The sequence below is a fragment of the Solea solea genome, chromosome 3 (assembly GCF_958295425.1).
Source record: "Solea solea chromosome 3, fSolSol10.1, whole genome shotgun sequence".
Lineage (NCBI taxonomy): Eukaryota > Metazoa > Chordata > Actinopteri > Pleuronectiformes > Soleidae > Solea > Solea solea.
The window spans coordinates 34,533,754-34,560,275 of NC_081136.1; the positions used below are offsets into that span (position 1 = coordinate 34,533,754).

The window sequence follows — 26,522 nt, forward strand, 5'->3', positions numbered from 1 at the left end:
AAGAAACCAAAGTGATTTGACGAAACCTTTGACAAATTTGAAATGTCTGTGTCACAGAACAATCCATATTGTTTCCAACATATTGTCCTCTTTCAAACCTCATGAAGAGATTTCACTGTGGTCCAGGAAGAACCTGAGTCCAAAACCAAAACACTGTCAAGTACAGAATAAACACTTCTGTGAGGGAAGTGGAAACAACTCGTCTTTCATCCCTCGCTTCTAAATTTAAACCAGCGGGTTTAAACGTGGGAGGTTCCAGAGTACGAGATAGTTCCTGGTCCATGGTTTTCTTTTCCAGGTACTTGATCTTCCTCCTACAGTCACTTTGTTTGAAGGGACAGTTTAGGAGCTGCTGGTCCTGGTCCTGGTCCTGTGTGTCATGGGTGCGGTTTGCTGGTCACTGCAAACTCAGTCCGTAAACCAAGGAACTGGATTCTGGTCTGCTGGAAAGACGTGAGTTCATGACGTGGTGTGAAGTCTATCAACCACAGGAAGTGAAGCGTGTACATCTACAGCCTTCATAGAGGAGATGAGAGAACCAGGAGAAGAATCAGGACGAGAACCAGGAGAAGAACCAGGAGGAGAACCAGGAGGAGAACCAGGGGAAAAACCAGGAGGAGAACCAGGAGGAGAACCAGGAGGCGAAACACTGTCAAATAGAACTGAGGACTTTGATCTACTCTGTGGGACACTGGACATCCTGAGATGTTTATGGACAGAGGCAGATGTTTAAAACTCAACTGTAAACAAACCTTCAGCTCCTCCTTATTGTCTTTTCTTCTCTCCTCTCCTCTTCCCTCCTCTCCTCTCACAGCTCTGACGCTTTTTTAAATATTTAATTCGGACTGAACTTGTTTCTGAAAAACGAACAAAGTCGAGATAAACGAGCTCAGACACGTGTGAAGACAGAAGCAGTCGATCACAGATCCACACAGAGTTCAGGAGGAACACGATTCATCATAAGAAGTGACTGAATATAGATGATTTAATTTAATAAACCTGCCGTTGATTGTGAGAAAACAGTGGATTTATTTAGTTTGACTCAGAGGAAATAAACTGAATGTTTCAGGTTCATCATCATCATCATCATCATCATCATTGTTCTATCACGAGAGCAGTAAATCCTCTTATCTAAGAAGCAGGAAATCAATTCTTGACTTTTTGATGAAACAGTAATTCGACTTTGATTGAATTTGAATTTAATAAACGGTTGGAAATAAGACAAAGCAACAGCGCCGTCTGTTGGTGAGGCTGAGAACAACACGTCACCAAACAAACAATAACAAAGATCTGTAAAAACCAAAAACATTATTACTCATTATTTACTTAATATGATTTTATTACCTGCTCTTGATTTATTTTGATGTTTCTTTTAATTAAAAGATGTTTTTGTTTGTTTTAATATCGTTATTACTTTAACCTTTTATATATTATTTTTAAGCTTTTATTCAGAGTAAAATAAAATGTAAAACAATCCTATAAAATGTGTCTTTTTTTAAAGTTTAAATGTGTACTTGCTAAAAACAGTTTTATTGTATTATACTATATTATAATATTGTAATTATTCATAATATATTATAATGTTGTATAGAGATGAACATGAACACGATTTTCAGCAGAAACTTCACTTTGTTTAAATCATGAAAAAATGATGTTTTGTATAAAACACTTTTACACACACACACACACACACACACACACACACACACACACACAGAGAGAGAGAGAGAGAGAGAGAGAGAGAATAGGTTAGTCCTGCCCCTCAGTCTCTCCCTCACTTCTTCAGTCATGGACGCGTCCACTCTCTGACCTCCTCCTTCTCCTCCTCTTCCTCCACTCCTTCTTCTTCTTCTCCTTCTCCTCCCGCTGGAGTTGAAGTCATGGAGCTCTAAGTGGGTCATTCTCATTGTTCGGTCCGTCGGTTGCTCGGTTGTTCGGTGGGAGTCGTGCGTCGGTTCGGTTTTCCTCTGCGCTCTCCTCATGCGTCGGGAATGTCATGGCTCTGAGCGCACAGCAGCAGCAGCAGCAGCAGCACCAGGATTACTTCAGATCCGTCAGCAGCGAGTCCACCACGTACATGATGGTTCCGACAGACGGACCCAGAGGTTCTGGACGCAAAGAGGCGCCTTCAAAGATGTGGGTGGCGATGGTGGTGATCGTGGTGGTGGTTCTGCAGATCGCCTCCACCACCGGACTCTTTGTCTACCTGAACATGTCCATATCAGAGGTACGAGCTTCCTGCAAACTTCCTCCGTGTGTGTGTGTGTGTGTGTGGGCGCGCGCGTGGGGGAGAGAAGTTTGGTTTTACGCACAGAAACAGAAACGTGTCTTTTCTAAAGTGTGATGTCAGCAAGTGTCCTGCATTTATGAAGTGAAGTTGTTCTGTGTGAGAGACAAGAGACAATCTGAGACAGTCTGGGACGGTTAGAGACAAGGAGAGACAGTCTGAGACAACAGTCAGAGACAGTCTAAGACAATCAGAGACAATCAGAAACAGTCTGGGACAGTCTAAGACAGTCAGAGACAGTCTGGGACAATCAGAGACAGTCTGAGACAACAGTCAGAGACAGTCTGAGACAACAGTCAGAGACAGTCTAAGACAATCAGAGACAATCAGAAACAGTCTGGGACAGTCTAAGACAGTCAGAGACAGTCTGGGACAATCAGAGACAGTCTGAGACAACAGTCAGAGACAGTCTGAGACAACAGTCAGAGATAGTCTAAGACAACAGTCAGACACAGTCTGAGACAACAGTCAGAGACAATCTGAGACAGTCAGAGACAATCAGAGACAGTCTAAGACAGTCAGAGGCAACAGTCAGACTGTGTCAGAGACATTCAGAGACAACAGCCAGAGACAACAGTCAGACTGTGTCAGAGACATTCAGAGACAACAGCCAGAGACAACAGTCAGACTGTGTCAGAGACATTCAGAGACAACAGCCAGAGACAACAGTCAGACTGTGTCAGAGACATTCAGAGACAACAGTCAGACTGTGTCAGAGACAGAAGCAGCAGCAGGTTCAGGGACGTCCATAAAGGAACATGCCGGAGTCATTTGTTGCAGATGTTACAGATGTTGTTGAGAGCAGAGGTGTCCGTCTGCGTCTCCTGTCCTCTCATTTAATCCACTTTAATCCACAGGAACAGGATTAAAGCATCTCCACTTTTACAAACTCCACCCACCGTGTTGCTGTTGTTGTTGTTGTTGTTGTTGTTATCATGAAAGTCTCACCTGCAGAGAAAACTTTGTCTGTTGAGAGTCAGACTGAGACGATGCATGTCCACGTCTTTTTCTGTGAGTTAATAAGTTTGTAAACTCACTCACTCTCCCACACCAAACCTCATAGAGAAAATCAGTGATTTTAGCTCACGGGGACACAGGAGCTGCTGGTCCACTGCTGCCTCGTGTGGTCACTTTGTGTCACTGAGGAGAGTCTAAAATAAATATTTCAAATGCCGAAGTGACAAAATAAGACATTTGAACTTAGTGACGGAGGCAGAAGAGGATCAACAGCTCCTGTGTGCTGTGATGTTAAAATCACTGATTTTCTCTATGGGCTTTGGTGCGGGAGAGTGAGTGCTTTATTTACTGATGGAGGCAGCAGTGGATCGACAACACAACTGTGTGTGTCAGTGTAAAAGTCTTAAATATGTGACACAGACGTTTGCTGATGACATCATTAATGACTCGGGACTTTTGTTCATGTGTTCAAGTCAAACTGGGAAAAATGTTTCTCTCAAAAACACACAGCTGTGTGTGTGTGTGTGTGTGTGTGCGTGTGTGTGTGTGAGAGAGGGGGATTCCCTGCTTCTCAGTTATTTTTATTCTGGAAACAGACTGGTGTGTGTGTGTGTGTGTGTGTGTGTGTGTGTGTGTGTGTGTGTGTGTGTGTGTGTGATTCTTTCTACCACATTCTCATTGTTCCGTGTGTCTTTTGTCTTTTTGTCTCAGTCTGGAATGAAGCAGCGACACACACACACACACACACACACACACACACACACACACACAAACACAGTATAAATGAGGAAACTCCCAGCAATCTCGTGGCCGTGACCTCTCTCCTAATTGTGTGACCTCTGTCAGACTGTGCGACCTCTCTCAGGTTGTGTGACTTCTTGTGTGCTTGTGTGACCTCTGGTGTGACCTCTGGTGTGACCTCTGGTGTGACCTCTGGTGTGACCTCTGGTGTTTTGTAAAATCTCTTCACTTCAGTGACATAAACTGTTTCCTTTATAAAACTAACGACTCGGCACAAAAATAACATTCATTCAAACAAGTCAGTGTTTGTTTGCTTTTACTTTAAAAAATAAAACTGATAAACGAGATAAAGAGATAAACATGAGAAACATGAATATTATGTTTATTATCAACTCTCTGTGTGTGTGTGTGTGTGTGTGTGTGTGTGTGTGTGTGTGTGTGATTTAAATTCTATTTCTTGGACTTCAGCTGCTCTTTTATCATTGTTTGGGTTCACAGCTGTGACTCAACCTTACAGGCAACAATGTCCTCTGTGTGTGTGTGTGTGTGTGTGTGTGTGTGGTCCCCTGGATTCCTAACCCTCTTCTGTTTGTCTTTTATTTTGTTAAAAACCTTCTGGTCTCTGGTTTTGTGTAGTCACACGAGATCAGATGTACCGATTTAAAGGTCCAGTGTGTGAGAATGAGCGACATCTAATGGCGGGACTGCAGATTGCAGGACAGAGACGTGATGTTGAGGTTCTTCGAGTGTCCTGTAACCATGGTAACCTGGTTACTGTATGATGAACCTGCATCGTCATCATACATGATGTCAGTCAGCAGCTGACATGACACTGTAGCCTGTAGGGGGCGCAGGAGAGTCAGGTTTCATTGTTGTGTTTACATTCAAACTTCTGCATTTTTCTACAGTCAAACAAAAACAAAACCGATACTTTTTATTTATTTATTTATTTACTTCCTGCTCTCGATGACTCTCGCCGTCACACGCTCCCTGTGCCAGATTCAAACACGAGCCGTGTTGTTAGCGTGTTCACGCCTTCACCCGCAGGCCACATGACGACGACGTGGCCCTGACATCATCTCAGCTGTTGTTGTTTGCTCCTTTCTTTTGTGTTTTTAAATTCAGTCGCAGAGAACGTGAGCAGAGCAACGGTGTGAACCTTTACCTCCTCACACACACACACACACACACACAGGTGTGTGTTTGTTCACTCGTCAGTTTGGAGTAAAATCTAATCCTTCTCCACTAATATTTAGATTTAATTTGAAACTACTAATATAAACTTCACACAGCAAACTTGCTGCCAAAATACACACACACGCACACACACACACACACACTCTCTGCAGGTCACTGTGTGTTTTGCTCCTCGTCCACATTTCAGAATCAAGTTACAGTCAGCTTTAGGGCGTCATTATGTGTGTGTGCGTGTGCGTGAGTGTGTGAGTGTGTGTGTGTGTGCGTGTGTGTGTCTAAAGTGTTTGGTTTGCTTCATCACTAGAACGTGTAGATGATCTGACCGTTTAAATTTCTGTCTTTTCTCAAGTTTTCTTTAAGGTTTGAGGGATTTACGTCAAATGACGTGGTGAATTCACACCAGATGGCGTTGTGAATTCTAATCAGACGACATGGTGAATTCACGTGAAATGACGTGGTGAATTCACATCAGATGTGGTGAATTCACGTCAGATGACATGGTGAATTCATGTCAGATGATGTGGGGATTTTTACATTAGATGACAGGGTGAATTCATGTCAGATGAAGTGGGGAATTTTTACATCAGATGACATGGTGAATTCACTTCAGATGATACTGTGAATTTTTACGTCAGATGACATGGTGAATTCACGTCAGATGACGTGGTGAATTTTCACGTCACATGACATGGTGAATTCATGTCAGATGAAGTGGGGAATTTTTACATCAGATGACATGGTGAATTCACACCAGATGGCGTTGTGAATTCTAATCAGATGACATGGTGAATTCACGTGAAATGACGTGGTGAATTCACATCAGATGTAGTGAATTCGCGTCAGATGACATGGTGAATTCATGTCAGATGATGTGGGGAATTTTTACATCAGATGACAGGGTGAATTCATGTCAGATGATGTGGGGAATTTTTACATCAGATGACATGGTGAATTCACTTCAGATGATACGGTGAATTTTCACGTCAGATGACATGGTGAATTCACGTCAGATGACGGGACAAATGATGATGTGGTGAATATTCACATCAGATGACATGGTGAATTTTCACATCAGATGACATGGCAAATTCATGTTAGTTAATTCACGTCAGAGAGATTTAAGATTTGAAGATGATGAAAAATGAAAGAGTGAACCCTGGACGAGCAGAAATATGGAGATTATTAATGTGTTCACGCAGAATGCGAGTGAAACCTTATGTTTCACACACACACACAGCTTGACACATGAAAACAGGATATTTGCGTTCTCACGTTGGAATGTTCTTTAGAATGTGGTTACAGCTGTGTGTGCGTGTGTGCGTGTGTGTGTGTGTGTGTGTGTGTGTGCTCAGTCAACATGGTTATAAAGTGCTGATGAATGAGTGAAGGAAACACCAGGATAGTTCGGTGGACTCGTTTGATTGGGCCAAAACATTTCACATGTTCATTTAGTTTGGTTCTTTTACACTGGACCAAACCTGGACAACGTCACACACACACACACACACACACACACACACACACATACAGACACACACACACACACACACACACACACACACACACAGACACACACTGTGGTTGAAGTGGTAAAGTCAAACACTGAGATGATAAATGTATAGAAAGTGAAGAAGAGGTTGAGTTTTTATCTGATGGGAGACATGTGTCTCATGTGTCTCATATGTCTCATGTGTCCCAGACAGGATATGAGAGAGGACGTTGTGTTGTTATATTAATGTCCACATTAAATATCTGCACTAAACGGTAAATCATAAATCGATGACATGGACTAGAAGTTCAGTTTTTGTAACGTGGACACACATGATCTGTTCGTGTGTATAATTTAACAACCACAATAAAACTTTTATTCTGAAATAAAAACACTGCACATATTTCATATACGTTGTTGTTGTTGGACAGTTCTGTACGACTCTTTTATTATGTGTGAGAAGATTGATGTGAGTTTAGAGTTTTTCACTGTCGTTTCACTGCTGTTTGACTGTCGTTTCACTGTCGTTTCACTGATATTTCACTGTTTCACCTTCGCATTTGGAAACATTTAAATTTAAGTTATTTCACAATAAAGTCCAAGAATGAGAGCAGAGGTTTGAGTGAGCAGGAGCAACCAGAGAGGGAGGAGGAGGAGGAGGAGGAGGAGGAGAAGGAGGAGGAGTTAAGGACAGAGTGTGAAGAGGGAAATTCACTTCTCTTTGATGAAGAAATTAATCCAAACTGCAGAGAATTCAGATTTAAATCAGATCTAAACGAGTTTTAACGTCGTTTTCTCACAGGAGTTCATTCACGGTTCCTGGAAAAGTTTTCATGTTTTCACACACGTGAAGCAGTGAAGTATGTGTCATACAAACGTATGAATAAGTGAGCCATGTTTATGTTTAGATTTTTTTTTTAATGTGAAGAATTCCTATTTTGTTAAACTGTTTTTGTCTTTGTAAGAAAATAATAATAATAATAATGATGTAAAGGATTCTGACGACTATTAAAGCTTCACCATGTTATAAACACACAATATTGTTGATCAGCTGTTTCTCTTTAGCTCGGCTGATGATGTCATTTGTTTAAAAAAAACATTGTGATATCGAAAACATTCACTCATTCGTTCACTCACTTCATGTTCACTGAAGGTCAAAGTGATTAACAGCTGAAATCACTTCACTCTTTCATCCCTGTTTAAACTTGTCGCTGTGACTCAGCACTTTTTCCTTCATAAATTGCTGAGTCGTTTGATTCCCTCAGATTCTTTCATCAATTCATCAGCTCCACTTATGAACAACATGAACGTGCATGTGTGTGTGTGTGTTTGTTATCAGTGTTTTGACTGTGAACACTAACAACACACTCCTCTGTCAGCTCTCATTTACAGCCACTGATAATAACTGAAAACACAAATTCACTCACTCACTCACACACACACACATTCACTCACGCACACAGACACACACACACACACACACACTCATTCACTCACGCACACAGACACACTCACACACAGTCTCTCTTTTCTCTTCCTCTACTTTCTATTTTCCATCCCTCCTTCTTCTTCCTCCTCATCCTCGTTAATCCTAATCCTGACATGAACCTCGTCAGAGTGAGACTGTGTTGTTTGGTGGCAGAATCGTAAAAGAATCATAAAAGAATCATAAGAGAATCGTAAAAGAATCATAAAAGCACAGAGAGTTCCTGCACTTTCAGAACCTGGTTAGAAGCTCGTGCGTGGTCGCTCACTGAAGCCTGGATTAAGCCTGGATTAAGCCTGGATTTGGCTCCGTCGGCCGGCGCTGATGTCGAACCTTTAACAAGAAGAGAGCAGAAATCAAGAAAGTGTCAAACAGCGCGCAGACGTCGTGTCTGTGAGCAGTTTGAGCCAAACGAGGTTAAGAAAACACACGGTTGGCACGGAAACGCTCGCAGGCCAAGACCAAATGAGACTTTGGACGCAACAATGGCCAAACTGATTATTCTGAGGTCTGTGTTGTGATGACTCATCGTTTCTGACAGAGGTTAATCCTCGCCGACTGGATTTAAAAAAACATCTCAATTCCAGGGCTCAGTTTTTCAGAGACGGAGTTTAAACATGTTTCTGTTTTCCATTCTAGTCCAACAGTTCCCCGCGGCACACGCTGGTGCTCAGATTAAATCTGGGTTTTATCAGATTAACAGATGTTCCTTTATGGCTTTGTCATTTTCAAGTTTCTTCACAACAAAAAAGATCCTGATTGTGTTTGTCCAAACTGAGATTAAAAACCTGACACGTCACTGACGTCATAATCTGAGATATAATCTGTGAGAGGCATTTGAAGAATGAGAAACTGATACGAGCGGTGAAGTTGTCAATCAGAAGTGGAGAAACTTCAGCAGCTGCTTCAGATTCTCCCAGCGCTGACGGTGTTTGTTTATAATCCCACGAGCTCACATCACAAACAGGTTCTCTGGCGTTTAAGCTGGAATCTGTGACGCAACGCGCTTCACAACACGCGAGACGCTTCGCATGTCTCCTGTGAACATGCTGCGCCATTCAGGACCAGACCGATCTGGATCAGTCTGAAAATTACCCGACAGATTTAATCTGAGTCTTTAATCTGAGGACTCTGTGAGAACTACTGCTCCTGACACACATACACAGAACTCAGATTAAAAATCATCTCAAACACTAACTCTTGTCTCCTTTTTATGACCTTTAATATCCCATAATAATGCGCTGTGACACTGTGAGCCAGTAAACACATGAACACATGAACACATGAATGGGTGTCGCTCCAGTCTGATCACATTCTCTTCAGCTCTGGTGTTTATTTATCTTCAGCTGCTCCCTGGTAAATAACTCTAGTTTGGTTTCGTGTGTTTGTGTTAATCTCACTTGCAGCCACTTATCTTCATGTCTGCAGATGAAGATTGAGATTAAGATTAATCGTTGTTGGTTAAAAATGAGTGAGCTTTAAACTGAACTAATAACATTAAAATAAGCGCGTGTGTGTGTGTGTGCATGTGTGTGTTCTGTCTGTGTGTGTGTGTGTCCTTGCGTGTGTGTGTGTGTGTGTGTGTCCTTGCGTGTGTGTGTGTGTGTGTGTGTGTGCGTGAACAGGTGACAGAGAAACAGGAAAGTCCTGACCTTGTTTCTTTCACTAGCTCCTTCTTTTTCTTTCCTTTCCTTCTCTGTGTGATGAGAAGCAGAACTTTAACTTAACTTAACCTTAACTTAACTAAAGGGAAAGTTTGTGGCGACTTCTCTGAAGTCAAAGTCTGACTCTTTATCTCTCTGATCTTTACTGACGCTTTTATCTGCACGGCTATTGTTTTATACGACGAGGAAGTTACGAGAAAGGAAGAAATAAAGACAGAAAGAAACGAGTGCAGGCAGCGGCTCCTCCCAGCTTTTGTATGTCTTTAAACTTTATTTAAACTGGACGCCGTCCAAAACAGCAATACTGACAAAGAGAGGTCATAGTTCCACACGCGAACACTGGGAGTGGTGACGAACACATGTGAAAACACACCTGAAAACACCTGAGAACACCTGAAAACTCCTGAAAACACCTGAGAACACACCTGAAAACTCCTGCAAACACCTGAGAACACACCTGAAAACTCCTGAAAACACCTGAGAACACACCTGAAAACTCCTGCAAACACCTGCGAACGCACCTGAAAACACACCTGAAAACTCCTGCAAACACCTGAGAACACACCTGAAAACACCTAAGAACACATGAAAACTCCTGAAAACTCTTGAAAACACCTGAAAACACCTGAGAACACACATGAAAACTCCTGCAAACACCTGAGAACACACCTGAAAACACCTGAGAACACCTGAAAACACACCTGAAAACTTCTGAAAACACCTGAGAACACCTTAAAACACCTGAAAACACCTGAGAACACGTTAAAACACCTGAAAACACCTGAAAATACCTAAAAACTCATGAAAACTCCTGAGAACACACCTGAAAACACCTTAAAACACCTGAAAACACCTGAAAACACACCTGAAAAACTCCTGAAAACACCTGAAAATACCTAAGAACTCCTGAAAACTCCTGAAAACACACCTGAGAACACACCTGAAACACCTGAGAACACACCTGAAAACACATCACATGACCAGTCGGTCAGGTTGTTTCTCTGCAGGTGTTTAAGTTTCAGATACAACAGAAGTGAAAGTAAATAAATTCCTTTGTTGAGTGCAGGTAAAAACAAAACCACACTATTATTGTGGATGAAGCCACATTTTCTGTCTCTTGAGTCATTTCTGTTTATTTTGTTTTCTGGGTTTCGTCTCACGTCCTTCAAAAACCAAAGAGCTGATCTAACAAGGTCTTCACCTGCTGACTCAGCAGCAGCAGCTAAACCGCGTCTGTCAGATTAAGTTAATCTCATTTTTAACCTCCTCTTCACCATCACAGTGAAATTAAAGATCAAAGAGGCGTGAGAGTCGCAATCGAGAGCGAAATCGGAGCGTGATTTTGACGTAACGACCCTCGTGACGTTGATTTCATCCTTTAAAATAAATGACAGAGTGAATTTCCAGCTTTTAGAGAAAAGCCGTAAAATCTAAATGAATCCAGGCTGAATATCATGAAATTTAAACACACACACACACACACACACACACATAGGAAGGGTCTGGGCTGACATCGCTCCTGTGATTCTGATTCAGACTCAGGAAGCAGCAAACAATGCTTCACTGTTCCTCCCTGTGTGTGTGTGTGTTAGTGTGGCCCTCACTGGACACCAAACCCTGAAAAAGAATCTCTCAGAGGACCACTTTGCTACCACAACCACGTGTGTGTGTCTGTGTGTGTGTGTGTGTGTTGGTCTGGGAATTCTTGGCACAGTCCAAATCTCTAATTTAAAGGGATTAGGAAGAGGAGAGCGCAGCCGCGTAACTCTAATCCGGCGGGTCAGAGGTTGTGGAGCGAGAGTGTGTGAGCTTGTGTTCAGACCCGAGACCCGCGGAAAACGCGCCTCTCCTGTCGCCATGGCAACGCGGATTCTTACTCTCACACACACACACACACACGGTTTTGACGTGTTTCAGCCTCAGAATCAGGTTTAAGTGAAGGTTGTGAGTAAATCAGTGACCTGAGGTCGACTCTGTTATGTGATGTTTACTTTATCCTCAGCGTTTGTGCTGTTTGTGACTCGTTTGCTGGTTTTTATGCACAGATTAAAAATGAGCGTGTGCGTGTGTGTGTGTGTGTGTGTGTGTGTGTGTGTGTGTGTGTGTGTAGGGGGACAAACAAAAAGACTTGGCTGTGCTCCAGGTCACTTTCACTGCTCTGCTATGAAACAGACAAAGAGAGAGAGAAAGGGCAAAATAACAGCTGAAACCTTGGCAACACACACACACACACACACACACAGAATTCACAGTGAGGACATTCATTGACATAATGCATTCCCCAGCCTCTAACCCTAAACTTTACCCCAACACTAACCCTAAAACCAGGTTTTAACCCTGAAAAAGACATTTTATGGGATGTCAGAATGTGAGGACCAGCCAGAGTGTCCTCACTGAGGCTCACAAAGATACACATACAAGAACACACACACACTGAGCAGTAGCTCATTCAAACACAGTGACTGTGCATGTGTGTGTGTGTGTGTGCGCGTGTGCTTGTGTGTGTCTGTGTGCATGTCTGTCTATGTGTGTACATGTGCGTGTCTGTGTGTGTGTGTGTGTGTGTCTGTGTGTGTGCGTGTGCATGTGTGTGCATGTCTGTCTATGTGTGTACATGTGCGTGTCTGTGTGTGTGTGTGTGTGTCTGTGTGTGCGTGTGCATGTGTGTGCATGTCTGTCTATGTGTGTGCATGTGCGTGTGCATGTGCGTGTCTGTGTGTGCATCTGTGTGCATGTCTGTCTATGTGTGTGCATGTGTGTGCATGTGCATGTCTGTGTGTGTGCATGTGTTTGTCTTAATGTGTGTGTGTGCATGTGTGTGTGTGTGTGCATCTGTGTGCATGTCTGTCTATGTGTGTGCATGTGCGTGTGCATGTGTGTGCATGTGCATGTCTGTGTGTGTGCATGTGTTTGTCTTAATGTGTGTGTGTGCATGTGTGTGTGTGTGTGCATCTGTGTGCATGTCTGTCTATGTGTGTGCATGTGCGTGTGCATGTGTGTGCATGTGCATGTCTGTGTGTGTGCATGTGTTTGTCTTAATGTGTGTGTGTGCATGTGTGTGTGTGTGTGTGCATCTGTGTGCATGTCTGTCTATGTGTGTGCATGTGCGTGTGCATGTGTGTGCATGTGCATGTCTGTGTGTTTGCATGTGTTTGTCTTAATGTGTGTGTGTGCATGTGCGTGTCTGTGTGTGTGTGTGTGTGTGTGTGTGTTTGTCTTCATGTTTGTGTGTGTGTTGAACAGTCTCACAGTAAATCATTAAAGTTTGAGGTCAACATCAATCGTCAGTGAAACTGTAAAACACAAGTATCATACAGCAGGCGAGCGGGCGTGTCCTTAAGTCAGGCTCCGCCCCTCGTCTCCGACATGTTCTGGACACTGTCCTGCTGATGCCGCCCTTCATATTTGAATAATAACAAACTCCAGAGCTGTTTCATCTAATAATGAAAAGCAGGACATTTTTCACTGATATTTTCCAGGACTTCTTCTTCTTCTTCTTTGTTTGTTTGTTTGTTTGTTTGTTTGTTTGTTGTGTGTTTGTCTTTAAAATAAAGTTGATATTTAACTGTGTGACACCTGTGTGTGTCTGCTCTGCCCTGAGTTTAACAGCACGGCGGAGGATTACGTCACCACGTGTGTTACAGATGGTTTTAGCATGTGTTCACTCGCCGCCGAGCCAAACGCACGTTATCAACGTCAAAGCAAAGGAAATATGTCGCTCCGGGGACAGAGAGAGAGGTGCAAAGGTCATAGGTCAAGTCTTTTTTTTTTCTTTTTTCTTTTTTCTTTTGGAATGAAAAAGAAATTAGAAATGATTTCTCTGCTTATTGATTTGTTAAACGTTGAATCATCGGGTGTAACCGCTTCCTGTAAAGATAGATGATGGAGCCAGTTTTACAGTTTAGGGATTTGACTAAAAAAGGGAGAGTTTGGCAGAAGGAAAACAGAGAGGAGGAGGAGGAGGAGGAGGAGAGGGCTGTTCTTCCTCTGTGGAGCAGTTCCAGCTCTGTGCTCGCGGGGTTTTTGGAACGATTGAAAAGGCCGAGCTCCCCTCGTCTGTGGAGGCGAGCGAGTCTGTACTGGCCCTGAAAACTGCCGTTCTCTCTCCTCTCAGACGAGAACTCGAAGGTTTCTAGGAAACGACGGAACAGAAACATCCAGTTAGACGAGCGTGAGGAGTGCACAGCTGTGACGGAGCGAGGTCTTAGCCTGCAGTGACGAGGGAACACACACACACACACACACACACACACACACACACACACACACTCAATAAGGATGAATCGTTGGAGCAGAACCATAAAAACAGGAGTGTTTTTATCAGAGTGTGTGTGTGTGTGTGTGTGTGTGTGTGTGCTGAGACTGCACTGTCAACAGTAAAGATATCACGCCACACTCAGGTTTGAAACTTTCAGAAAGTTTCAGAAAAGTTTGCATTAAATGCTGTTTCTCTGCACAACATTTAGATATTTATTTTAAATTTGTTTAAACCCTGCAGCGACTGAAACAATGACGTGTAAATTATTCTCCCTCTAAACATGACTCATCACTGAATGTGAGGCCAGTGAAGAACCTGAGTCATTCTTTTCAGGGATCTGGAAAACATGTTGAGACTGTTTGACATGTGGCTACATTTAACTTCCTGTCCACACACACACACACACACACACACACACACACACGCACACACACACACGCGCAGTATCTGCTCATGCATCAAACATCAACATCATCACAGGAGGATAATGAGAAAGAAAACAAAAGAGTTTAATTAGAGAACGAGCGTCAAGCGGAAAGACATTAATAAAGAGCACGGAGAGTGGAGGAGTGTTCATCAGAGCTCGTTATCACAGCCTTCAGAGCGTGACACGCACACACACACACACACACACACACACACACACACACAGTTCCCATGGTACTGCTCCTGCTCAGACCAGTGAAACACTGTGATTACAGATGTGCTGTTGTTACATCGGGCGTCGTGTTTCAGGACAGACTCACTAACATTTGAGGTGGTTTCAGTCTCCATGTTGGACATCAGAGACGTCCACGCTCGCGTCCACACTCACTCGCGTCCACTCTCACTCGTGTCCCGAGGACGGCGAGGAGGGACAGTAAGAAACAAATAGATTTGCGAGTAAACGTGAAAGAGAGGAACAACATGTCATAAATATTCATGTGTTCATTTGTTTTCACCGCCACATGTTTGTGCTTTGTGCTTTGTTGTTGTAACCATGGAAATGTTACAGCTTCAAATATAATCAATGTATCGATGGAAGTTGAAATCAAAGTGTTTCGTTTAGTGACAGATGATGTCAGCAAATATTTTACGATGAGTCATCACAAATGAGTTTGCTTTTGATGAGTGTGTGTGTGTGTGTGTGTGTTCATCGTCCTCTGATTTAAGTAAATGTCAGTCTTGTTGTTTATGTTTGATGATTGGAAACAATGTCAATATTTGAGAACATACTGATTCATTTGACATGTTATATAAACACACTTCATACAAATGTGTTTGTTCTTATGCATTTATTCACATTTCATTTAAAAACGACTGCTAATACTATATATATAATAATAATGATATAAATTTGACTCGTGACTGCAGTGAAAATGACTTTTATACATGTGGTTTAACTCTTCTCTGCGTGTGTGTGTGTGTGTGTGTGTGTGTAGGTGCGCAGTCAGGGCGTCACTGAGGAGCTCAAATGTCTGAGTTTACTCAACGCTCTGGACAAAGACCAGGACATCCCAGAGCAGCTGGCTCAGCTCTTTGGAGAACCGTGTATCAAACTGGCTGAAGGCATCAAAGCGTACATCTCCAAGGTAACCGTTCAAAAAAAGTTCAAAAGTGATGTTTAAAGTTGTGCTTTTCTCTCCTTAAACGACAACAACTGTCCCTTTAAGTTTGTCTGTGACATGTGGTTGTTACCATGGTTACAGCTCGTGTGCGTGTGCACATGTGTGTGCGTGTGTGTGTGTGTGAGAGCAGCACTAGACTGTGGAAGACAAATGTGTTGTTGAAGAAACGTTGAGGTTTTGGTTCAGATCCAGATCTTTGGTCTCAGCGTTAACTCGAGTTATTAGAAGATGTTTTCAATAATAAAAGTGAGCGGCGTCAACAAACCATGACACATCAAGGTCACGCTGACTTCCTGTTTAATGACTCGGCAGAAAAACAGCCGAGAAAATCCCAGACTCTTCCTCACAGTCCGACATCATCATCATCATCATCGTCATCATCAAATTTTAGGAAACAAATCCTAAAGAAACAAAGATCATCTGACAATCTATAAACATTAATCTGACGAGGTACAATGACGTTAATCTATAAAAATAATCTGATGAGGTACAATGACGTTAATCTCTAAACATTAATCTGACGAGGTACAATGACGTTAATCTCTAAACATTAATCTGACGAGGTACAATGACGTTAATCTCTAAACATTAATCTGACGAGGTACAATGACGTTAATCTCTAAACATTAATCTGACGAGGTACAATGACGTTAATCTATAAACATTAATCTGACGAGGTACAATGACGTTAATCTATAAAAATTTATCTGACGAGGTACAATGACGTTAATCTATAAACATTAATCTGACGAGGTACAATGACGTTAATCTATAGAAATTAATCTGACGAGGTACAATGACGTTAATCTATAAACATTAATCTGACGAGGTACAATGACGTTAATCTATAAACATTAATCCGACGAGGTACAATGACGTTAATCTATAAACATTAATCTGACGAGGTACAATGACGTTAATCTATAAAAATTAATCTGACGAGGTACAATGACGTTAATCTATAGAAATTAATCTGACGAGGTACAATGACGTTAATCTATAAACATTAATCTGACGAGGTACAAGGATATTAATCTATAAACATTAATCTGACGAGGTACAAGGATATTAATCTATAAACATTAATCTGACTGCTGCTACTGCTGCCAATACTGCTATTGCTGCTGCCATTGCTGCCGATACTGCTGCTGCTGCTGATACTGCTACTACTGCTGCTGCTGCTGCTTTTGTTGTTTGGCAGAATTTCCTCTGACAGCCGTGAATCTGACAGAAGCTCACAGCAGATGTTTGGTTTGATTCATCGTTTTTTTTTTGTTTTTTTTTTAAACACTTCTTTTATTAAACACAACGTGACAAGTGATGACGGTGGAGAGTGAGGGAGGAGCGGGAGGAGAAGAATGGAGGCACTAATAAAAAAGAGAGATGAAGAAGGAGAATGAGGAGGAGGAGGAGGAGGACTGCTGGAACTGATCATCAAACACAAACACACACACACAGAGTATTAAACTGACCCAGGCAGTGATTGATGAAGATGTTGAAGAAGAAGATGATGTTGATGAGATAAATGCACGGCTGTGATCGATGAGTGTGTGATGAAAGAAGTGAAGCTCAGAGGAAAAGAATACATGAACAGAGAAAGAGTTACAGTATACGCTCAGATCTACACGACGCACAGACATGTGACGTGGACACAGTGTAACGTCTGCAGATCATGGGAACGATTCTTATCTCGCTGTGTAAATGTTACGCTGTACAATAACGACAATGCAAGTCAAGACAACGCGGTTAGTTTGTATCGCCGCGCTCTTATCAAAGGTCACAGAGTCTTTGTTCACGTGTCAAACCGTGATGACATGTGGACTGTTGTGACCACTGGTCAGGGCGTGGACACAATGTCTTCACGTCCACGGAACAAGTCCGCGTTACACAGGAGCGTGTAAGGAGACAGACAGACAGACAGACAGACAGACAGACAGACAGACAGGCTTATCTCGTGAACATCACACACACACTTTTTTTTTTTTTTTTTTCAAACCAAACATTGTTTAAACTTGTCGACTCTTTGGCTTCGAGCTCGAGTTTAAAGACGGAGAGAGTTTCTTTGTAGCTACGTTGAAAAAGTTGAAGTCACACTTTGTTTCTTCACAGTGAACAAAGTGTTTGTTTGATCAGGTTTTTATTAAGAATCTGTCCCCGGGGTGAAAATCAGGAAAAGTCCCAGCGAGACAAGAGGACAGTGTTCACGCTGACGGGACGGACAAGGACAAGGAAAAGGACGGGGACGGGAAAATGTCCATCGCAGACGAGGACTGTGAAGAAGTTTGGTCAAAAGAATCAAAACTTTACGGGAAAGTTAGGGGGTGGGACTAACTGGGCGGAGAACCAGTCAGATCTCTACGAGGTTCGGACGTTCGGTCGATCAACAATGTTACAAAGACGTGATCATGTGTCGTAAACTGTCCGTGCTACGCTGTTGTGTGTCAGTTTACAGCTTTAAAACAGAAGTTTAAGACATAATAAATGGATTGAGGCAGAAACAATAACAAGCTTCAGTGATTAGTTCCAGTCTTTATGTTAAAGGAGACGACGTTTCCTGAATTTAATCTTAGGAAACTTGATTACAGCAGACGTGTGCGCAGAGATTTACCTGAGGTCGGGTTTTCCACAGGGATTATCCGTTACCGCTCTGAGTCGGGGGAGTTCTGGAGAGGAGAAACAAAAAGAAGTCCTTGTTGCAGTTGACAGACTGTTGACAGGCAGGTATTCACTTTGACCTGAGCCAAATATGCAACAACATATTTAAGTTATCTGGAGATGATTCCATCTTTGAACGATGACGACTTTCTGCTCCTTTTATAAAAAATCTTAACTTGTTTTTTTCTATCGAGCTACGAGTAAAGTTGATCTCAGCAGGTTTAAAATAAGTCTTTGAAGTGTCTGATTGAAACAATATTATAGTGAGTGTCGGTGATATTGATGATGGAGACGGAAATATCTCAGATCTGTGGCTTCAGTCATGATTGAAGTGTTTTAAACGTTGTTGGATGGATTTCTAACGTCTCTGTGACTCTGATGTGTTTTTAAACAAAGACACGACTGACTGATTCATCACTGACCCACATTTAAGACACATCATCAGTCTTTAGAGAACACAAACACACGGTTTGTGCTCCATCTGTCAAGGGTTTTCACACACACACACACACACACAGCTCAGTGATTTGTCACATCAGTGGAAACAAAGTGACGGCCTTTAACGAGGACTTGCGCTCCGCCCCTTTTGATGATGAAAGCGTCACGTGACCGCCTCCCCGACACATAAACATGAGTTAGTTGTTGTTGACAGTGAAGCAGCAGGGTGTGATTAAAGTGACATTATTTATTAATTATTATAATTTACTGCTTCCCAACACTGACATGTGATCAATAACAACAACACCAGCTTCTCCTCAGTGGAACACAGACCACATTTCAAAGATGCTGTCACTGTCAGAGGTCATCGCTGTGACCCCAGGGCTGCATGCCATACACTTAGCCCGTGACCTTTGAAACCTTCCTGTCTTTAAAGGGGCGATCCTTTAAAGAGTTCTGGATGTAGCCGGAGTCCAGAGCTCCAGGAAATGATCGGAAATCTGGATAACCACGACCTCATGTCGGATTCTGAACATGAAACCTGCCAGAACCCATTATAACCTATTAGAACCCATCAGAACCCGCCAGAACCTGTCAGAACCAGACGTTCTGTCCGACTCCACCATTAGATTAGCAGGTCTCTACAAAAACAAATCACCACAGCAGTGAGTCTCATCGGAAGTCTGATATATTTGACTAATAAAAGAGAAAAGTCTTCAGTATCTGTCCATCTGAGGCCTGTGTGGTCAGATCCAAACGCCTCAGATACACAGGTCATCAGATCCACAGGCCTCAGATCCACAGGTCATCAGATCCACAGGCCTCAGATCCACAGGTCATCAGATCCACAGGCCTCAGATCCACAGGTCATCAGATCCACAGGTCATCAGATCCACAGGCCACAGATACACAAGACATCAGATCCACAGGCCATCAGATCCACAGGTCATCAGATCCACAGGTCATCAGATCCACAGGCCATCAGATCCACAGGTCAACAGATCCACAGGTCAACGGATCCACAGGTCATCAGATCCACAGGTCAACAGATCCACAGGTCAACGGATCCACAGGCCTCAGATCCACAGGTCATCAGATCCACAGGCCTCAGATCCACAGGTCATCAGATCCACAGGCCTCAGCTCCACAGACCTCAGATCCATAGGTCTCAGCTCCACAGGCCTCAGCTCCACAGGCCATCAGATCCACAGGTCATCAGATCCACAGGTCAGATCCACAGGTCATCAGATCCACAGGCCTCAGATCCACAGGTCATCAGATCCACAGGTCAGATCCACAGGTCATCAGATCCACAGGCCTCAGATCCACAGGTCATCAGATCCACAGGTCCTTAGATCCACAGTAAACACAGGTGAAGAGAGGTTTGAACTTGTCTCCTGTTGAAGAAACCAAAACTTCCTGTAGCCAATAAAAAATAACGACAGACGTGTCTTCAAAGGCACAGACCTTTAAAAAAAGCATCCATAATGAAGAAGAGATGAAGGTGGAGAGCAGGAACGAGGAGGAGCCAAACATCTAACACGAGAAGACCACAGAGTTCATCCAAACAACAGAGGCATGAAGTCTTGAAAGCATCTCTGACACGAGCCGCTTGTCCAGGATCGTTGAGTAACTTTTGGATTCAATCAGAACCAGATGGAGAGAAAGCAAACGCTGCACGTCCTGCGAGCGGGCGTGGAACTCTGTCACTGCACAGCGTTCACACACAGAACGTCGTCTGGACGCCTGAACGTTGCAGCGTCGTCCTTTCGTTCCGCCTCCTGTTCGCACGCAGACCAAAGAGTCTGTTGGCAATTTTCTCCCTCCCCCCTCCCCCCGTTATTTAAGTGTGTGTGGTTTAGCGCGGGGGTAATTTTCTGCTCGCAGGACCTGGAGGAACGCGGGGGCTTGAGGGAAAAGCACGCCACACTTGGACTGAAACGAGGAGGACGTCGCTGTAGGACAAACACAACCCCCCCCGTCCCGCCCCCCCCACTGGTGTTTCACGTATACCTAAGCCACAACCATCAACTCCAATTTGTAGCTGGAGCTGAGCGCTCGGTGCAGGAGAGACAGGAACGCTGCCAAGAACAACAGCGCAGTCGTAGCTGGACGGGCTCTAAAAACAGCGGGGCCATTAATCATACTCAGGATTAAGTGACATTTTAAAGGGAGATTTATACCACTGGGGGCTCGGTGCCTTGCTTCAGGGAACTTAGGGCAAACCGCGTCACCAGTGGCTGTTGATTAACAAACCTCTGTGTTCACTCCTGAATCCACAGCAACAAAAACCTACATCATTAAAAATGTCACCCAGAATCTGACCTTTGACTCTGTGAGTTATGCTGCTCAGACAGTTTTACAGTTCAGTTTCATGAAGAACGGACCACAGCGACGCGGGGGGGGGGGGACTGATTTCAGCCACTTACCTCACCACTAAAGACTTGCGTTAATGAAGTCGGCGTCGCACGTTCACGTCTTTATCTCACTGTGAGACAGACTTTTCCAACAGGAAATGGACGTTTTGTAAAGCGCTCACTCTCCCACACCAAACCTCATAGAGAAAAATCAGTGACTTTAGCTCCCGGGGACACAGGAGCTGCTGGTCCACTGCTGCCTCGTGTGGACACTTTTTGTCACTGAGGAATGTCTAATATAAATATTTCAAAGGCCGAATTTGACAAAGTAAGACATATGGACTGAGTGATGGAGGCAGCAGTGGATCGACAACTCCTGTGTGCTGTGATGTTAAAATCACTGATTTTCTCTATGGGGTTTGGTGTGGGAGAGTGAGCACTTTACAAACGTCACGTTCCAGTTGGAAAAGTCTGTCTCACAGTGAGGGAAAGACGTGCACATGTGATGTAGATATCGTAGATATTGTATAAATAAGAATGAATGCAAATGTTTATGAACGCATGAATCTACGGTTTATTCTCTATCTCATGTTTGTTCTCACATGTTTCCACAGGTGACGGAGAATATCATCTCCAAACAGACCTTCATAGGTGAGACTGACACACACACAGACACACACACAGACACACACACAGACAGACAGTGTCATTTCTAAACTCACTCACTCTCTCTCTCTCCCTCCCTTAGAAGCGAGAACCATGCCTCGCCCTTTTAACAACTCTGGGTCAAAGTTCATGACCTCAGTGGCCCAGAGGCCGTCAGCTCACCTGACTCTCAGAGACACCAGCTCTTCAGGTGAGGACATTCTGTCTTTAATCAGTGTCTTGTGTCTCATGGTCCTTGTGTCTCACGGTTCCTGTGTCTCACAGTTTATGTGTCTCATGTTTCCTGGTCTCATGGTCCTTGTGTCTCATGGTCCTTGTGTCTCATGGTTCTTGGGTCTCATGGTTCCCATGTCTCATGGTTCCCGGGTCTCATGGTTCTTGGGTCTCATGGTTCCTGTGTCTCATGGTTCCCGTGTCTCATGGTTCCCGGGTCTCATGGTTCCTGTGTCTCATGGTTCTTGTGACTCATGGTTCCCGGGTCTCATGGTTCCCGGGTCTCATGGTTCTTGGGTCTCATGGTTCCTGTGTTTCATGGTCCTTGTGTCTCATGGTTCTTGTGTCTCATGGTTCCCTGTGTCTCATGGTTCCTGTGTCTCATGGTTCCTGTGTCTCATGGTTCTTGTCTCATGGTCCCTGTGTCTCATGGCCCTTGTGTCTCATGGTCTCTGTGTCTCATGGTTCCTGTGTCTCATGGTCCCTGTGTCTCATGGTTCTTGTGTCTCATGGTTCCTTGTGTCTCATGGTTCTTGAACAGTGTGATTATCTTATAAAAATGACGTGCAGAGCATCAGTGATGGATTTACAGAAACATCTGAGTAGAGGTACCAGGACCTGCTGTTGCCGACGGTAACTCAGAGGGAAAAATCCCTAAAATGTTTTCAAATTGCCTCGATTATCTTTTTATCTTTGTCCAAAGCTTTAATATGAATTTGGGATTTTCTTTCAATCTTCCATTACTGTTGAGCCTTAGAGAAGATGCAGCTAAAATACCTTAAATGAAGTATGTAGGTATATCCCATAATATTTGATTTAAGGGTAGGCTGAGATTATAAACAACTCGGTCTGTTGCTGCTTTTTTAAATTATATCAGATACAAAGAGTATGTATGTGTATGTGCCTGTGTGTGTGTCTGTGTGTGTTTGTGTGTGTGTCTTTACAGTAAGAGCTTTTTTAAAGCCGACAGACCGAGTGAATGATGTGTATCAGACATTTATTAGAGCGTCACAGATTAGAGTAATTCAGTGCATGTGTGTGTATAAAAGTGGTAAAGCTGGAATGTGTTTTTCCATGTGTGTGTGGTGTGTGTGCGTTAACTAGACCGTATAATCTCTGAAATCATGAAAACTGGCAAACAAACAACAGAGTGTTGAGAATCCTGATTAATTGTTAAAGGACGAGCTGTGTGTGTGTGTGTGTGTGTGTGTGTCTGTGTGTGTGTGTGCGTGTGTGTGTGTGTGAGCAGAGGAGGAAGTCAGGGCGAGGTTCACACACTCTGGATTTCTCATAAGGAAGTTGGACGTTAAGGAACTCAGAGTCTTGACCTTTGATATTTTGTCTATTGAAACATTATCAAACTAATGTGAAGGAAACAATAGCGTGTCAGATTAACCACACACACACACACACACACACTCCATTGTTGACAGATAATAATTACAGTATAACTGAAACAATAATTGCACGATAATTAAATAATTAAAGTAATCGTTGTTCACTTTCTTCCGTCTTTGTCTCAGTAAACAAACTGTGTCTGACTCCACTAGGTGGCGATAATCCTCACCTCAGCTGGTTTTTAGCCATTCATTCTTTAAGATGACTCAGCATACATTCAGGTTTTCACATGTTTTTATCCCCGCTCTCTTCTCTTCTGTGAGTCTGCCGGGTCAAAGGTCAGTTAGAGTCCAGTTGAACTCCCACCACATAATCTGAGTGTGTTAATCTGGATGTTTTTAATTCATTTTGACTGACTCTGATCCTAAATGTGACCTCAGCGTAATCTTTCTGTTAAACACAGGATCAATAATCCCATCCATGGAAAACAGGATCAATGTGGATTAAACGTCAATAACCTGAGCTTTAATCCAGATTTCCTGACGGCTGCAGGCTCTAACATCACTGAGGTTTTCTGTGGAATGTGACTGAGACATAAAAATGTAAAAAATAACATGATATCCTACTTTATTTTATCTTTACCTTCCCTGTGATCCTAAAGCAGAAATAGAAGGTGTCCACTTCATATACAGCTGTTATAACTCTATGAAAAATGTCTTTGATGCTGAATAACGAGGTGGTTTTAAAGGTTACGACCGTGTGCAAACATAACAGCCGCCATTTTATCTCTCATGAGGACCAGCTGCTGTACACTCTGCTCATCGTAATCCGACGCCTGCTTGTTGTAATCTGTCGCAATCCGACACCTGCTCGTCGTAATCTGACGCCTGCTTGTTGGAATCTGTCACAATCCGACACCTGCTCATCGTGTTCTGACACCTGCTCGTCGTAATCCAATGCAATCCGACGCCTGCTCGCTGTAATCCAACGCCTGCTCGCTGTAATCCAACGCTTGCTCGCTGTAATCTGACGTCTGCTCGTCACAATCCGACGCCTGCTCGTCCAATCCGACACCCGCTCGCTGTAATCCGACGACTGCTTGTCGCAATTTTACGCAATCCAGCACCTGCTCATCGTAGTCCCACACCTGCTTGTTGCAATCTGACACCTTCTTATTGTAATCGTCATAATCCGACGCCTGCTCAACGTAATCTGGTGCCTGCTCATGATAATTGTCGCAATCCAATGCCCACTCGTCGTAATCTGGTGCCTGCTCATCGTAATCCAACGCCTCCTCGCCGTAATCTGACGCCTGCTTGTCGAAATCTGACGTCTGCTCGCCGTAATCCCTGTGTCTCTCTCCACGTCTGTATTTTTTCTCAGTCTATTAATTTGTAAATAAATGTGCTCTTGGTCTTCGACAGGTTTCCCTCCCTACCCGATCCCGACTCCGGGTCTCCACCAGTCCTGTCGTCATGTGGTCCGCTCATGGGCCAATCAGAGCTTTGGAGCTCACCTGCACAACATGACTCTGTCCAATGGGAAGCTGCGAGTGCCTCAGGACGGGCGGTACTACCTGTACTCACAGGTGATCACACTGTAGCTTCAGATAAATCGTTAACATCGTTATTGACTGAGGGTGTGGCTGTAAACGTGCGTCTGTCCCTCCCTGTCTCCAGGTGTATTTCCGTTATCCGTCTCCAGCAGCCAGTGACGGAGACCAGCGCAGCGTCAGCCATCAGCTGGTGCAGTGTGTCTACAAGAAAACCTCGTACCCAAGCCCCATACAGGTACGACTCGCTTACGCAAAAGTACTGAACAGCAAAAACTAAGTCAATCCAGCGTCTTCTTACCTTCATGTTGACTCTGTGTGTCTGTGTTTCCTCAGCTGCTGAAGGGCGTGGGAACAAAGTGCTGGGCTCCAGACGCAGAATACGCCCTTCACTCCGTTTACCAGGGAGGATTATTCGAACTGAGAGCCGGCGACGAGCTCTTCGTCTCCGTCTCTTCTCCCACCATGGTCAACGCCGACGACTCCTCCAGCTACTTCGGCGCCTTCCGCCTGGACCTTTGAGAGAGGAAGGGACGGAAGGAAAAACACAAAAACACATCAGATTGAATGATGGATGGACAAATCAGCGGGGTTTGAGACAATGAGCGAGGGGCCTTTGGAATATTTGTTGGATGGAAATAAGTTTGGCCGCAATGTTTGCTTTGAAGGATTCACCGAAGGACAGAAGGTTTTTGGGGGTTTGAATAAAACATGGAGGAGGTGGTGACGGGGGGGGGGAAAAAGACTTGATTCGTCTTCCTTACTCTCCTTTCAGAGAAACAAAATCGAACATTCACAGAGACACTGGTGCAATCTTCAACGTTCCGGAGGATTTTTCTGTCCAAAAAGCAAAAGTAAGACGCAAACAGTCGTCCACCACTATCTTCACACTCCTGTTCACAATCAACCGGGAAAAATCAGGTCCGTGTCGTAAATTCACACACAAATCCCAACAGCCCTTTGAATGACAAGCATGGATTAGGATTACAGACCGACGAATGTACACGCAACCAAACTAAGATCCTCTGCATCAAAGATGCGAGGACAGACTGTGGAACAGTAGCAGCCAAATCTAAAGATCAAGCCAAAGCAAAACGAAACGTGGAATATGACTTTTTCTAAAAAAAAAAAAATAAAAAATAAAAACGTGCCATGAGATGATTGTACATAAGACGGACGATGAACTGTGGTGATTTTTTATTACTAATTCTTTTCTACCTTGAATGGACTTTAAACCACTTGGGAGTTTTCAGAGGATCGTTAACGTGCAACACTAGAAGTGTGGAGTTTATTTTCAGAGGATTTCGCAGGATAATGACGGACTCTGTGGATGGGAAACTGCTCGGCAATGAGACTGTGAGACGCAACGCGGGGTGTCCTCTGAAAGAAGAGGACAAATGAAAACATGGACGTGAGAGAGAGAGAGAGTGGTATGCAGCTCCACCAGTCTGTTGTTGTTCTCGCTCTTTCACTTTGACTCGCATTCTTTCTCCTTTTTCTTTTCACAGAAAGAATTTGAACCGGTCTTTCTCGTCTAACCTGTGAAGCTACACTCACGCTTTTTACTTTAAAAATCCATTAAACATCCGATTTATGAATAAAGTCGTTCAAACTGTT

General features: G+C 43.5%; 1 protein-coding gene and 1 long non-coding RNA gene across 2 annotated transcripts; one reads left to right on the forward strand and one right to left on the reverse strand.

Moving 5' to 3' along the window:
• The first annotated feature begins 1,766 nt into the window (after positions 1 to 1,766).
• On the forward strand, positions 1,767 to 26,522 carry tnfsf10l (TNF superfamily member 10, like). The gene is made up of 7 exons (XM_058625835.1): positions 1,767 to 2,227; positions 15,501 to 15,650; positions 21,751 to 21,787; positions 21,885 to 21,992; positions 24,778 to 24,941; positions 25,033 to 25,143; positions 25,242 to 26,522. The coding sequence occupies exons 1-7, from the start codon at positions 1,997 to 1,999 to the stop codon at positions 25,425 to 25,427; spliced, it is 987 nt and encodes a 328-aa protein (XP_058481818.1). The 5' UTR covers positions 1,767 to 1,996; the 3' UTR covers positions 25,428 to 26,522.
• LOC131457058 (uncharacterized) lies at positions 7,569 to 25,310 on the reverse strand. Its single transcript, XR_009239968.1, has 3 exons — positions 25,207 to 25,310; positions 18,295 to 18,349; positions 7,569 to 8,490 (listed from the first exon to the last, which is right to left on the reverse strand). It is a non-coding gene; the product is annotated as an uncharacterized LOC131457058 (long non-coding RNA).